Source organism: Saccopteryx bilineata, chromosome 5 (assembly GCF_036850765.1).
Source record: "Saccopteryx bilineata isolate mSacBil1 chromosome 5, mSacBil1_pri_phased_curated, whole genome shotgun sequence".
Classification (NCBI taxonomy): Eukaryota; Metazoa; Chordata; class Mammalia; order Chiroptera; family Emballonuridae; genus Saccopteryx; species Saccopteryx bilineata.
Genome location: NC_089494.1, coordinates 226,234,853 through 226,249,595, shown reverse-complemented (window position 1 = coordinate 226,249,595; position 14,743 = coordinate 226,234,853). Strand labels below are relative to the sequence as shown.

At 37.7% G+C, this 14,743-nt stretch overlaps 1 protein-coding gene across 4 annotated transcripts in view; it reads left to right on the top strand.

Moving 5' to 3' along the window:
- CEP135 (centrosomal protein 135) overlaps window positions 1–14,743 on the top strand; it is a 75,254-nt gene that overhangs the window by 43,016 nt on the left and 17,495 nt on the right. For all 4 annotated transcript variants that reach the window (XM_066280759.1, XM_066280758.1, XM_066280760.1 and 1 more), the window contains 4 exons: window positions 8,424–8,539; window positions 8,613–8,767; window positions 9,138–9,193; window positions 10,284–10,452. In XM_066280759.1, the coding sequence (XP_066136856.1) occupies window positions 8,424–8,539; window positions 8,613–8,767; window positions 9,138–9,193; window positions 10,284–10,452 (496 nt within the window). The remainder of the gene's footprint in view (window positions 1–8,423; window positions 8,540–8,612; window positions 8,768–9,137; window positions 9,194–10,283; window positions 10,453–14,743) is intronic.

Below are 14,743 nucleotides of genomic sequence, written 5' to 3'. Positions count from 1 at the left end.
ACAATAGAGCCCAGGTGTCTGCATAAAACAGTGGCAAAGACCCAGAGAACAGGGGCCATAGTTAGGAAACATTTCTCACAGAAAATCAAAAGCATTGGATGAATTATATGGAGATGAGAAAAAGATACAGTATTATAGAATGTTTACCTGATGATACCGGGTGGTCAGCCACAAGTCAATTTAGAATGCAGAAGCCTGAAGGAAACAAAGTTAGGTTTTTTCTGGACTAGGCAGCTGCAATAAGTAAAAGACACTGAAAATCGGAAGAAGAGCACCACTGTGAAGAATCAGAGGAAATACTTCTGTAAATACACTTGCAGAGAGAAGCAGGAAAAGATTTTCAGATGTCAGTATGACATTACATATGTAAAACCAAATTGGCCAAGAAGTAGTAACAACTTGAGATCAGAAATGATGATAGTAATGATCATTATAGGAAAAGTTTTGTTTTGTTTTTTTAGCGAGAGACAGACAGGAATGGGGAGATGAGAAGTATCAAGTCATAGCGGCATCACTTTAGTTGTTCATTGATTGCTTCTCATAAGTGCCTTGACCAGGGTACTCTAGCTGAGCCAGTGACCCCTTATTCAAGCCAGTGACCTTGGGCTTCAAGCCAGCGACCTTTGGGCTCAAGCCAGTGACAGTGAGTTCTTATTTATGATCCCACACTCAAGTTGGCGACCCCATGCTCAAGCTAGTGAGCTCGTGCTCAAGCCATCAACCTTGGAGTTTCGAACCTGGGTCCTTAGTGACCCAGACCAACACTCTATCCACCGCACCACCACCTGGCCAGGCATTACAGAAAAAGATTGATAAATTAAAACTGTGTTAGTGAACAGAATAGATATTTCAGAAAACTTGAGTTGGTGAAATAGAAAACAAACTCAAGAAACTCACCTAGAATTCAGAACTCAGAAGGATAGAAACAAATGAGCAAAAAAGACATGGATCTAATATACAAACACTGAGAATTCTAAAATATATAGTAAAATAAACAGCAGAATTGAAAATCAGTGGAATAATTAGGAAAAGAAATGCCTGAGATTATATTTATAAGGGGTCCATGATTATCGAACAAAATTTAATGAAATGATTTCAGAGCTAGATGTGTCTATTTAATTAAGGAATGCGATAGCAGAGACTCATGGGGCATCTTTTTTTTTTTCCTGCAGTGAGAAGCAGGGAGGCAGAGAGACAGACTCCTGCATGTGCCGGACCAGGATCCATCCGGCATGCCCACTAGGGGGCGATGCTCTGCCCATCTAGGGCGTTGCTTCATTGCAACCAGAGCCACTCTAGCGCCTGGGGCAGAGGCCATGGAGCCATCCTCAGTTCCCTGGGCCAACTTTGCTCCAATGGAGCCGTGGCTGCAGGAGGGGAAGAGAGAGATAGAGAGGAAGGAGAGGGGGAAGGGTGGAGAAGCAGATGGGCGCTTCTCCTGTGTGCCCTGGCCGGGAATCAAGCCTGGGGCATCCATACATTGGGCTGATGCTCTACCACTGACCTAACTGGCCAGGGCATATTTAATTTTTGCTCTTTTGCTGCTCTGACTACAAGTCTCGATAAGTTGGATGTTAGGTAAATAACTAAAGTAGAAGCTGCTTTTCCCCCTTTGTTTTTCTTTTTTTCTTTACTTTTTTTTTTTTTTTTTTTCCAAGTACTACGTACATTCTATGCAGGAGAGCTAACTGCATGGATCAGCCCCAGTTCTGGTTCATGTCTATATTCAACTCCAAACTACAAGTACCATGGTGTATTTTTGTTATGCAGAATTACTAGTGTACCCTTTTCCCTTTGGACCAGCAGCTGACTGCATCTGGAATTTAATCCATTTTGCTTTTTCCTTCAGACATTTTGCTTTTCCCCCTCTCCCCTCTCCTTCCCTCCCCTCCTAGGAGGTCCTTAGCAGTCTGAAGCCCTAAGGCAGAGCTTTCAGTGCCCTCTCTTGGATACCCTAGTGCTAGCCTATAGCTCCTTTGGTGTTTTCTTTGTTAAACTAATACCCTTTTCTTCCCTGAGCTCCATCTGCTACTTCTCTCATCTGTGGGTGATTCAGTCACTGTTATAGGACAGAATCATGAGGGGTTTTCTACTTTATATAACTTGGGGAAATTGTATGCTTCCACTACTTTGTTTTGCTCTGACAGAAAAATTTTACTTATCTTGTCTCTGAGGAAAGCATATCAGTCATGTTCTCCATATCAGTTTATGTTGGTAAAACCATGAGTTCAAGCAGTCAGGTCCAAATCCAAAGTTAAACTCAATACAAACCATAATATCAAGCACTCTATGGAAGCAAAGCCACTTTTTTCAAACCTCGTGCCACCGTTGTAATAGAGATCTTGCTACCCCTTTAACAATCAGGTTCTCTTTCCCTTGACATGAAGCTGTTTAGGAAGTTGGTACTCAGATAGATGAACCATGTGTTCCTTTCCATCCACTTAGTGGACCCATCTTCTCTTTCCCTTCCTGAGTAAGGCACTTCTCACCAAATTTTAGTGCTGCCAAACAGTCCCCACCCCCACCACCCAAGAAAGACTGTTTCTTTTCACAAAACACACTATTTCAAGTATAGTCTCTTAATTGTCCAAATAGAGGTCTTTGGTCTGGTCTGGTGCAGCGCCAGAGGATATAATGCAGAATTCCACTTTATGACCGCCCATTCAAGTTAAAGAAGTGATTGCTGTCTCCCTTGAATTGTAGCATTTTGAGACCTAGCAGTCTATGCCCCAAATCAAAACTTCATAACAAAAATGCTATAAAGCAACTTCCTTCTCTCCAGGAAAGATGGCCTTACCCCCCTGAGGATGCCAGCCATCCTCCGGAGCTGGGGTCAGTAACTTTTTCTGTAAAAGGACAGTGCGTATTTTCGACTGTGCGGGTCAGGCAGTCTCTGTTGCACATACTCGATCCTGCTTTTGTAGCACAAAAACAGCTATCGACAATATATATATAAATGAGGACATGTGGTTGTGGTTCAGTACAACTTTATGAACACTAAAATTTGACCTTCATATAAATTTCATGTCACAAAATACTAATCTTCTGTTGAAAAAAATTTTCAATTATATGAACATGTAAAAACCATTCCTGGCTCTTTTTTTTTTTTTTTTACAAATATTGGTAGCAGGCCATATTTTGCATACACCTGTTTGAGAATAAATAGTTTCTAGCCTAGTTAGACAACTAACTTTTCTCAGCCCTATACTAAACAGCTTTGATTCTCACAGTTGCTAGCTGTGAGGCTCTAAACGTTTAGATTCCTATAGCTGAAAATACCTTCAGACTGTTTTCAGTTCACCTTGGTCTTTAGTTATCTGTGAACATTCTTCAAAACTAGATGGTTATATACTTAATCCAGGATCAAATAAGTATGTTAGCAGATTTTCCTTGAAAGGGCCCATAAACTCTAGTTAAGAGTTAATATTGTGGCATTAAGTATCAGTTATTACAGTAGGTTTTAGTTGTATTTGTAAAACCAAATATAACTGTTCTTCCCTGAGAAGTATTTATTTGTTAAGGGAATTGAAAACCATTGTAGAGAAGGAGAAGAAGTCTCAGAGATTCCTTGGGATGCCTAAAAGCTGTCTCCTGGGCATGCCTAACATTTTTCTACCAGGACAAGAAGAAGAACCAGTGCCTAAGTGACAATAGCTGAGCTCATAGAGTTGGACTTGAAAGGGCCAAGGGACCTCGGGCCACCAGATACAAATCATCCTCCTCTGCGGCCAGGTGAAAGATAACCAGTCCTGATACTCCTTCCTCTCTCTGGCAATACTTAATAGTAGTCTTTCTCAGGTAGTGGTGGGCCATAACCACAGACTCTTACAGACTTCTAAAATAAAGCAGGCAGTAATACCGTATCAGTTTCTGTTTCCTCTAATAGGCCATTAAAATTCCAAGCCTATCCCTCTTAGATGGAGCTTCACCTCCATTTTAGAACTTGAACACTTTTTATGAATCAAGGACCCTTTAAGATGCTGTCCATTATAAAGAGAAGTAATTAATTTGCCCCTTAAATGAAAGCATGTGTACCTGCATATAATGTAACATAGTTGAGGAAATTGAGGTTCAGAGAGATGGTCCTATACAGCCACATGGGTAGTAGAGAGCTAACACTTTGATTCTAAGTGGTTTTATTAATTTTCAGTTCTGGTAGGAAATCATTTCTCTTTGCTTTGTTTATAGCACTTTCAGAAATTGGCTGAATTTTCCTAATAACTTAGTTCTCAAAAGGTACTCAAAATTTCCTTTTCAGACACCATGATGAACAAATATTTTATGATTGTCACTCAGCTGTTTTCCCTGATAAACCATGTAGCATACCTCAGTTCTTTCATTGTGAAGACCTTTATCTTAGCAGCAGTGCTCTGTCAGAAAAGTTATGTACAAAGTCTGGTATAGAATCTGTTGTCCCTTTCCCTATCTTCAGTAGAATATGAAAAGACAAAGTGATTCTTAAGACTCACCAAAAACATCCTTTATATGTATAATCAATCAAGGTGTTATTTTATCAACACTGGTATTAGGAATTAACCCTGCTAATGAACTTACATGTAAAGAAATCTTTATATTTCTACTTAGGATTTCAACATGGCCAACTATTTGGGGCTCAGTGGGCCGTTCTATTTTGAAAAGACTCTGTATAGCTTATCGGCAGGTATATTCCCTTCCACATAGAAGAGGTTGGTCTCTCTGTGCAATATAGTAGAAAAACATTGATATCAAGTTAGACTAGACTGGATTTACATCTATTCTTTGTTTTGTTACATTGGACAAGTTAGTAGTTATTTGTTTCTATAAAATTGGAATACTGGTTCTAATTCTGGAACTGCTCTAGGAATAAATGTGTAAGTATATATAAAGTATCAGTACAGAGTTCTATGGTTATATCCTTCAGAGCAATAGCTGTAGCTTTTAAGGGTAGCTTGACTAAAAAACTAAAAAACAAACAAAAAAAGAATAGCTTGACTACAGTGCAGTCACCTAGACTTACAATTTTATGAAATAAAACTTATCGAACATAGAATCTTTCTCCCTGGATTCTATTGTATTGTACAATCTAAAGAAGTCATCCTCAACTTGACTTTCCTCCCTCCCTCGGAGTCATCATTCACTTGACCTTAGAGCAGTCACTGTCATGTCTTTTACCTTTCCAAACACCTCACTGTTGCCAGTAAAACTTGATTTTCATGGAGCTGTCCCGTGGTTCCCGAATGCAAACCTCCTTCCCGTTAGGCAGTTCTAAGCTAAGCCACCTTTGGTATCTTCCCTGTGTTCTCCTCAGAGGAACCCTAAAAGGAACCTTGGGAGTTCCCAGTAAATAGCTTGAGGCGAGAGCATGATCTTCCCAACAAGTCAGGGTGAAGAACTCCTGGGTCAGGCTAAAAGCATTCCATGGTCTCTAGATGACAGGAAAGCAAATTCTTGTTACTCTGAAAAATAATCTCACTGATCAGTAAGAAATTATCCTGAAATTATCTTTTATTTCTTCCATACGTCCTTTCTTTTGCTCCCTGAAACCAATCTTAAATCTTAAATCTTTATTGCATTACAATAAATGCTTACTTTTCAAGTTTATTGTGACCTTCAGTTTATTACCTACCAGAAAAAGTCAGAAAAGGATGCAAAAAAATTTTTTTAATACTTTTATTTTTAATGGGGCGACATCAATAAATCAGGATACATATATTCAAAGATAACAACTCCAGGTTATCTTGTCGTTCACTTATGTTGCATACCCATCACCCAAAGTCAGATTGTCCTCTGTCACCTTCTATCTAGTTTTCTTTGTGCCCCTCCCCCTCCCCCTTTCCCTCTCTCTCTCCCCCCTCCCCCCGTAACCACCACACTCTTATCAATGTCTCTTAGTTTCACTTTTATGTCCCACCTATGTATGGAATAATGCAGTTCCTGGTTTTTTCTGATTTACTTATTTCACTTCGTATAATGTTATCAAGATCCCACCATTTTGCTGTAAATGATCCGATGTCATCATTTCTTATGGCTCAGTAGTATTCCATAGTGTATATGTGCCACATCTTCTTTATCCAGTCATCTATTGACGGGCTTTTTGGTTGTTTCCATGTCTTGGCCACTGTGAACAATGCTGCAATGAACATGGGGCTGCATGTGTCTTTATGTATCAATGTTTCTGAGTTTTTGGGGTATATACCCAGTAGAAGGATTGCTGGGTCATAAGGTAGTTCTATTTTTAGTTTTTTGAGGAACCACCATACTTTCTTCCATAATGGTTGTATTACTTTACATTCCCACCAACAGTGTATGAGGGTTCCTTTTTCTCCACAGCCTCTCCAACATTTGTTATTACCTGTCTTGTTAATAATAGCTAATCTAACAGGTGTGAGGTGGTATCTCATTGCAGTTTTGATTTGCATTTCTCTAATAACTAACGAAGATGAGCATCTTTTCATATATCTGTTGGCCATTTGTATTTCTTCCTGGGAGAAGTGTCTGTTCATGTCCTCTTCCCATTTTTTTATTGGATTGTTTGTTTGTTTGTTGTTGAGTTTTATGAGTTCTTTGTAAATTTTGGATATTAGGCCCTTATCTGAGCTGTTGTTTGAAAATATCATTTCCCATTTAGTTGGCTGTCTGTTCATTTTGTTATCAGTTTCTCTTGCTGAGCAAAAACTTCTTAGTCTGATGTAGTCCCATTTATTAATTTTTGCCTTCACTTCTCTTGCCATTGGAGTCAAATTCATAAAATGTTCTTTAAAACCCAAGTCCATGAGTTTAGTACCTATGTCTTCTTCTATGCACTTAATTGTTTCAGGTCTTATGTTTAGATCTTTGATCCATTTTGAGTTAATATTAGTACAGGGGGACAGACTGTAGTCCAGTTTCATTCTTTTGCATGTGGCTTTCCAGTTTTCCCAGCACCATTTATTGAAGAGGCTTTCTTTTCTCCATTGTGTGTTGTTGGCCCCTTTATCAAAAATTATTTGACTATATATATGTGGTTTTATTTCTGGGTTTTCTATTCTGTTCCATTGGTCTGAGTGTCTATTTTTCTGCCAATACCATGCTGTTTCGATTGTCGTGGCCGTATAATATAGTTTAAAGTCAGGTATTGTAATGCCCCCAGCTTCATTCTTTTTCTTTAGGATTGCTTTGGCTATTCGGGGTTTTTTATAGTTCCATATAAATCTGATGATTTTTTGTTCCATTTCTTTAAAAAATGTCATTGGAATTTTGATGAGAATTGCATTAAATTTGTATATTGCTTTGGGTAATATGGCCATCTTGATTATATTTATTCTTCCTAACCAAGAACAAGGTATATTCTTCCATCTCATTATATCTTTTTCGATTTCTCTTAACAATAGTTTATAGTTTTCATTATATAAGTCCTTTACATTCTTTGTTATGTTTATTCCTAAGTATTTTTTTTGTTGCAATTGTGAAGGGGATTATTTTTTTGAGTTCGTTCTCCAATGTTTCATTGTTGGCATATAGAAAGGCTATGGACTTTTGTATGTTAATTTTGTATCCTGCGACCTTACTGTATTGGCTTATTGTTTCTAGTAGTCTTTTTGTGGATTCTTTGGGATTTTCGATGTATAGGATCATATCATCTGCAAAAAGTGATACCTTTACTTCTTCTTTTCCGATATGGATGCCTTTTATTTCTTGGTCTTGTCTGATTGCTCTGGCTAGAATCTCTAGTACCACATTAAATAAGAGTGGAGAGAGTGGACAACCCTGTCTTGTTCCTGATTTAAGGGGGAAAGCCTTCAGTTTAGTGCCATTTAATATGATGTTAGCTGATGGTTTATTATATATGACCTTTATCATGTTGAGATATTTTCCTTCTATACCCATTTTGTTGAGAGTCTTAAACAGAAAATTGTGTTGTATTTTATCGAAAGCCTTTTCTGTGTCTATTGATAAGATCATGTGGTTTTTGTTCTTTGTTTTGTTGATATGGTGTATTACGTTAACCATTTTACGTATGTTGAACCAAAGGATGCAAAATTTAAAGCTCACTGGTGTGGATGGTCAGGATTTATGGATGATCTTTTGAAGTGGCCTGGCACTTTCTTTTCACCTCAAGGCTGGAAATAGATTTTTAAGAGAAAGAGGGTTGACATTAGGAAACTGAGAAGAGCTTTAAAACTACCAGGAGTCTCTAGTAAAGAGCACACAATTTGATTTTTATACTATATTATTTTTAGAAAGATGGAAGCATTTGAAGAAGAATGGTGCATAGCAAGAAATAATATATAATATAATGCCATTAGTTATACTGGAAGAGCTTGAAAATAATAAGAGAAACTTTAAAACTAAGAAAAACAAACAAAATATTTAAAAAAATAAATTTTTTGAGATCTCTTACATTTTAAAAATTATTTCTACCAGAGATAAAGAATACCGTATGTTTTTGTCCACTGATTCTTTAGGATAGTAAATGAGCAGCTACAACGGTCACTTGATGATTATCAGCACCGACTTTCTATAAAAAGAGATGAACTGGAGTCGGCTCAAGCACAAATTAAAATACTGGAGGAAAACATAGGTCAGTGTCTTTAAATTGTGTTTTTGCTAATCCTCATTTACTTTGCGTAACAAATCTTTCCTTTCATTTGTAGGTCAACTGCACCTTCAGATGACTTCGCAGGATCAAGAGGCTCATGTAATGAAAAAGACCATTGGTGTTATTGATAAAGAAAAAGACTTTCTTCAGGAGACTGTAGATGAGAAGACAGAACAGATTGCAAAATTGCAAGAAAACCTTGCTAATAAAGTATGTGACTTAAATATTGTTAACCAGCATCTGAACAGAAATGATTATTTCATTCTCTGGTACAAGTTAATACCTTAAATTTCATTTTAACTTAATATTTTGAATCTTCAAAAGTTCTATTTCTAGAATGTAATTATGTCTGATGTGATTACAACAACCTCAAGGAACAATTTAAGTTTTTAGAATGAGTAGAAATGTGCCAATATGTGAAGTACAGTTGGGACAGGGAAATGTTTACTTGGAGCTTTCATTTATAGCATAAATTATATAAATGGATTTGAACTGAATAAATGTGATAAATTATGTATATTTAACTAAAGGTATTCTTATATGAATTGTTTTGAATCTTAAATTTTTCTAATTTTTATAGGAAAAAGCTATTGCTCAGATGAAGAAAACATTCTCAGAATATGACTCTTCTCTGAGGTAAATAGTGTAGTGACATCCAGCTTTCTAAGAAATTTTCAGTGAATGCAGTTTTGTTTAAGTAGCATCAGTCAATAGTTAAATTTTCATTTTTGTCCCTGGCTGGTTGGCTCAGTGATAGAGCATCAGCCTGGTGTGTGGATGTCCTGGGTTTGATTCCCTGTCAGGGCACACAGGAGAGGCGCCCATCTACTTCTCCACCCTCCCCCTCCTCCTTCTCCCCTCCTGTAGCCATGGTTTGATTAAAGTAAGTTGGCCCCGGGCACTGAGGATGGCTCTATGGCCTCCTCCTCAGGCTCCAAAAAATGGTTCTGGTTGCAGTGGAGCAAGGGCCCCAGATGGGCAGAGCATCGCCCCCTAGTGGGCTTGCTGGGTAGATCCTGGCTGGGGTGCATGTGGGAGTCTCTCTCCCCTTCACTCACTAAATAAAAAAAATTTTATTTTCCATTTCTCCATTTTTGCCAATAGCAGAAGCATTATTTTCTCAGTCTCCTGCGTGAAAATACTATCCTCTTTAACTTTCTGCCATCTTCCTTCATCTACCTCTAAACACTTATGTCTTATTATTTTTTTACATGCCTACTTTCTCTTTGTTTCTACTGTAACTACCCTAAACAGGCTCTAATTATTAAAATTTAGTTTATTTTAGTAGTAGCCAGTCTTGAATTTATTCTACATCTAAACTGATCTTGAACAAAATTTTACATTTTATGTCTAGTCTCTACTTCAAGACAGAAGTCACTAATAACATTCTGTGTACCCTTTTAAATTATGTAATTGTGGAGACCTAAACAGTAAATAAAGATTTGCCAGTAGAATCTGTTCTTATTTTATCATTTGCCAAATGAATTTCCTAATACTTGACAGTCTTCTATTTTTACTTGACTTTTGGAATAAGAAATTTATGTTGTCTTCATGTGCTCAGAATGAGCGGTAGAGAACTAAATTGTCTGCTTTACCAGTATCTTAACACAGTAGTTATAATTTATTGTATTCTTAGTATAGTTGATTTAGAGTACAGTTTTTTTTTTAAATGAACTAAATTTTCCAAAAAGCTTTCTTTTCTATTTTCACATCACGCACATAACAGCCAGCTAAAGGAAGCACTGACTAATCGGGACTGTGAGATAAGCAGCCTCCGGCGCCAGCTAGATGCAAGCAAGAAAGAGCTTGATGAAGTAGGAAGAGCGAAAGAAATCTCTCTGAAGGAAAACAGAAGATTACAAGATGATCTGACTACAATGGCAAGAGAAAACCAGGTATGAATACAATGTACACACTTTGATAGTTTTCTAGTACAGTGGTCCCCAACCCCTGGGCCGCGGACCGGTACCTGTCCGTGGGCCATTTGGTACCAGTCTGCAGAGAAAGGATACATAATTTACATTATTTCCTTTTATTTATATTTAAGTCTGAACGATGTTTTCTTTTTTAAAAATGACCAGATTCCCTCTGTTACATCCGTCTAAGACTCACTCTTGACGCTTGCCTCGGTCACGTGATACATTTATTCCTCCCACCTTAAGGGCGGTCCATGAAGATATTTTCTGCCATTACACTGGTCCGTGGCCCAAAAAAGGTTGGGGACCACTGTTCTAGTATACAGTTTTATTCTAAATTCTTTGTTTTCCAGATCTTAAAGCTCTAAATATGTTTAAAAAAAATTTTTTTTTGAGTCAGAATATTTTAATCCAAATCTCATCATGCATTTTACTAATATTTTATTCACATAGTATAAGAGGATAATACTACCTATATCTCCTAGTATTCTTTATTTTTTAAATTAATTTTACAAGGGTGACATCAATAAATCAGGGTACATATGTTCAAAGAAAACATATCCAGGTTATCTTGTAAATCAATTATGTTGCATACCCATCGCCCAAAGTCAGATTGTCCTCCGTCACCTTCTAACTATCAATAGTTTTCTTTGTGCCTCTCCCCCTTCCCCCTCCCCAACCACCACACTCTTATCAATGTCTCTTAGTCTCGTTTTTATGTCCCACCTACGTATGGAATAATGCAGTTCTTGGTTTTTTCTGATTTACTTATTTCACTTTGTATAATGTTATCAAGATCCATCCATTTTGTTGTAAATGATCCGATGTCATCATTTCTTATGGCTCAGTAGTATTCCATAGTGTATATGTGCCACATCTTCTTTATCCAGTCATCTATTGAAAGGCTTTTTGGTTGTTTCCATGTCTTGGCCATTGTGAACAATGCTGCAATGAACATGGGGCTGCATATGTCTTTACATATCAATGTTTCTGAGTTTTGGGGGTATATTCCCAGTAGAGGGATTGCTGGGTCATATGGTAGTTCTATTTTTAGTTTTTTGAGGAACCACCATACTTTCTTCCATAATGGTTGTATTACTTTACATTCCCACCAACAGTGTATGAGGGTTCCTTTTTCTCCACAGCCTCTCCAACACTTGCTATTACCTGTCTTGTTGATAATAGCTAATCTAACAGATGTGAGGTGGTATCTTTGTAGTTTTGATTTACATTTCTCTAATAACTAATGAAGATGAGCATCTTTTCATATATCTGTTGACCATTTGTATTTCTTCCTGGGAGAAGTGTCTGTTCATGTCCTCTTCCCATATTTTTATTGGATTGTTTGTTTGTTTGTTGTTGAGTTTTATGAGTTCTTTGTATATTTTGGATATTAGGCCCTTATCTGAGCTGTTGTTTGAAAATATCATTTCCCATTTAGTTGGCTGTCTGTTTATTATGTTATCAGTTTCTCTTGCTGAGCAAAAACTTCTTAGTCTGATGTAGTCCCATTCATTTATCTTTGCCTTCACTTCTCTTGCCTTTGGAGTCATATTCATAAAATACTCTTTAAAACCAAGGTCCATGAGTTTAGAACCTATGTCTTCTTCTATGTACTTTATTGCTTCAGGTCTTATATTTAGGTCTTTGATCCATTTTGAATGAATTTTAGTACAAGGGGACAAACTGTAGTCGAGTTTCATTCTTTTGCATGTGGCTTTCCAGTTTTCCCAGCACCATTTGTTGAAGAGACTTTCTTTTCTCCATTGTGTGTTGTTGGCCCCTTTATCAAAAATTATTTGACCATATATATGTGGTTTTATTTCTGAACTTTCTATTCTGTCCCATTGGTCTGAATGTCTATTTTCCTGCCAATACCATGCTGTTTTGATTGTCGTGGCCCTATAATATAGTTTGAAGTCAGGTATTGTAATGCCTCCAGCTTCATTCTTTTTCTTTAGGATTGCTTTGGGTATTCGGGGGTTTTTATAGTTTCATATAAATCTGATGATTTTTTGTTCCAGTTCTTTAAAAAAATGTCATTGGAATTTTGATGGAATTGCATTAAATTTGTATATTGCTTTGGGCAATATGGCCATCATGATTATATTTAATCTTCCTATCCAAGAGCAAGGAATATTCTTCCATCTCATTGTATCTTTTTCTATTTCCCTTAACAATGGTTTGTAGTTTTCATTATATAAGTCCTTTACATTCTTTGTTATGTTTATTCTTAGGTATTTTATTTTTTTTGTTGCAATTGTGAAGGGGATTATTTTTTTGAGTTCGTTCTCCAATGTTTCATTGTTGGCATATAGAAAGGCTATGGACTTTTGTATGTTAATTTTGTATCCTGTGACCTTACTGTATTGACTTACTGTTTCTAGTAGTCTTTTTGTAGGTTCTTTGGTGTTTTTGATGTATAGAATCATATCATCTGCAAAAAGTGATACCTTTACTTCTTCTTTTTCGATATGGATGTCTTTTATTACTTTGTCTTGTCTGATTGCTCTGGCTAGAACCTCTAGCACCACATTAAATAAGAGTGGAGAGAGTGGACAACCCTGTCTTGTTCCTGATTTAAGGGGAAAAGCCTTCAGTTTAGTGCCATTTAATATGATGTTAGCTGATGGTTTATCATATATGGCCTTTATCATGTTGAGATATTTTCCTTCTATACCCATTTTGTTGAGAGTCTTAAACAGAAAATTGTGTTGTATTTTATCGAAAGCCTTTTCTGCGTCTATTGATAAGATCATGTGGTTTTTGTTCTTTGTTTTGTTGATATGGTGTATTACTTTAACCATTTTACGAATGTTGAACCATCCTTGAGATTCTGGGATGAATCCCACTTGATCATGATGTATTATTTTTTTAATATGTTGGTGTATTCGATTTGCTAGTATTTTGTTTAGTATTTTAGCATCTGTATTCATTAGAGATATTGGTCTGTAGTTTTCTTTTTTTGTGCTGTCCTTGCCTGGTTTTGGTATGAGGGTTATGTTGGCCTCATAAAATGTGTTTGGAAGTATTGTTAAAATTTTAATAACATAAATATCAACAATATTTATATAATATTTTTTTTTTCCATTTTTCTGAAGCTGGAAACGGGGAGAGACAGACAGTCAGACAGACTCCCGCATGCGCCCGACCGGGATCCACCCGGCACGCCCACCAGGGGCGATGCTCTGCCCAGCAGGGGGCGATGCTCTGCCCATCCTGGGCGTCGCTATGTTGCGACCAGAGCCACTCTAGCGCCTGAGGTAGAGGCCACAGAGCCATCCCCAGCGCCCAGGCCATCTTTGCTCCAATGGAGCCTTGGCTGCGGGAGGGGAAGAGAGAGACAGAGAGGAAAGCGCGGCGGAGGGGTGGAGAAGCAATTGGGCGCTTCTCCTGTGTGCCCTGGCCGGGAATCGAACCCGGGTCCTCCGCACGCTAGGCCGACGCTCTACCGCTGAGCCAACCGGCCAGGGCCTATATAATATTTTTTAAGAATAATATTTATTTATTTATTGATAATGATGTTTATAAAGGTATTTAAAATTGTGGGTTAGCCTGACTGGTGGTGGCATAGTGGATAGGGTGTCAACCTGGGACACCAAGGTCCCAGGTTCAAAACCCCAAGGTTGCTAGCTTGAACGTGAGGTCATCCTACTGATTGTGTGATCATCAACATGATCCCATGGTTGCTGGCTTGAGCAAGGAAGGGGTCACTGGCTTGGCTGGAGCCCTCCCCGCTGGTCAAGGCACATATGAGAAGCAATCATTGAACAATTAAAGTGCTGCAACTATGAGTTGATGTTTCTCACCTCTCCCCCTTTCTGTCTCTGTCTGTCTCTCTCTCACTCACTAAAAGAAAAATTATTGTTTAGAATGTTGCTATACATTGTAGGGGTTCTAATAGGTACAACTGTGGTCTCCTTACCATTTTCATCTTCATTATAAGGACTCCTAAAGCTGTTAGCATGGTATTTATTCCCTATAACAGAAATTGTTGTCACCCTACTGGGTGAGGACCTCAACATCACTTCCAGGATGAAGTTGCTGTGCTTTTTTTTTTTTTTTTTTAAGAGAGTGAGACAGACAGGGAGAGAAATGAGAAACATCAACTCATAGTTGCAGCACTTTAGTTGTTCATTGATTGCTTCTCATATTGTTGTAAAGTACTGTACCCCAGATGCTGAAAAGTACCGTACCTCACTTCTGCGGGTTTACATAGAGACACCAAGTCCAGATGAATTTTGAAGGGTTTTATTAAAAGAGGAGATTT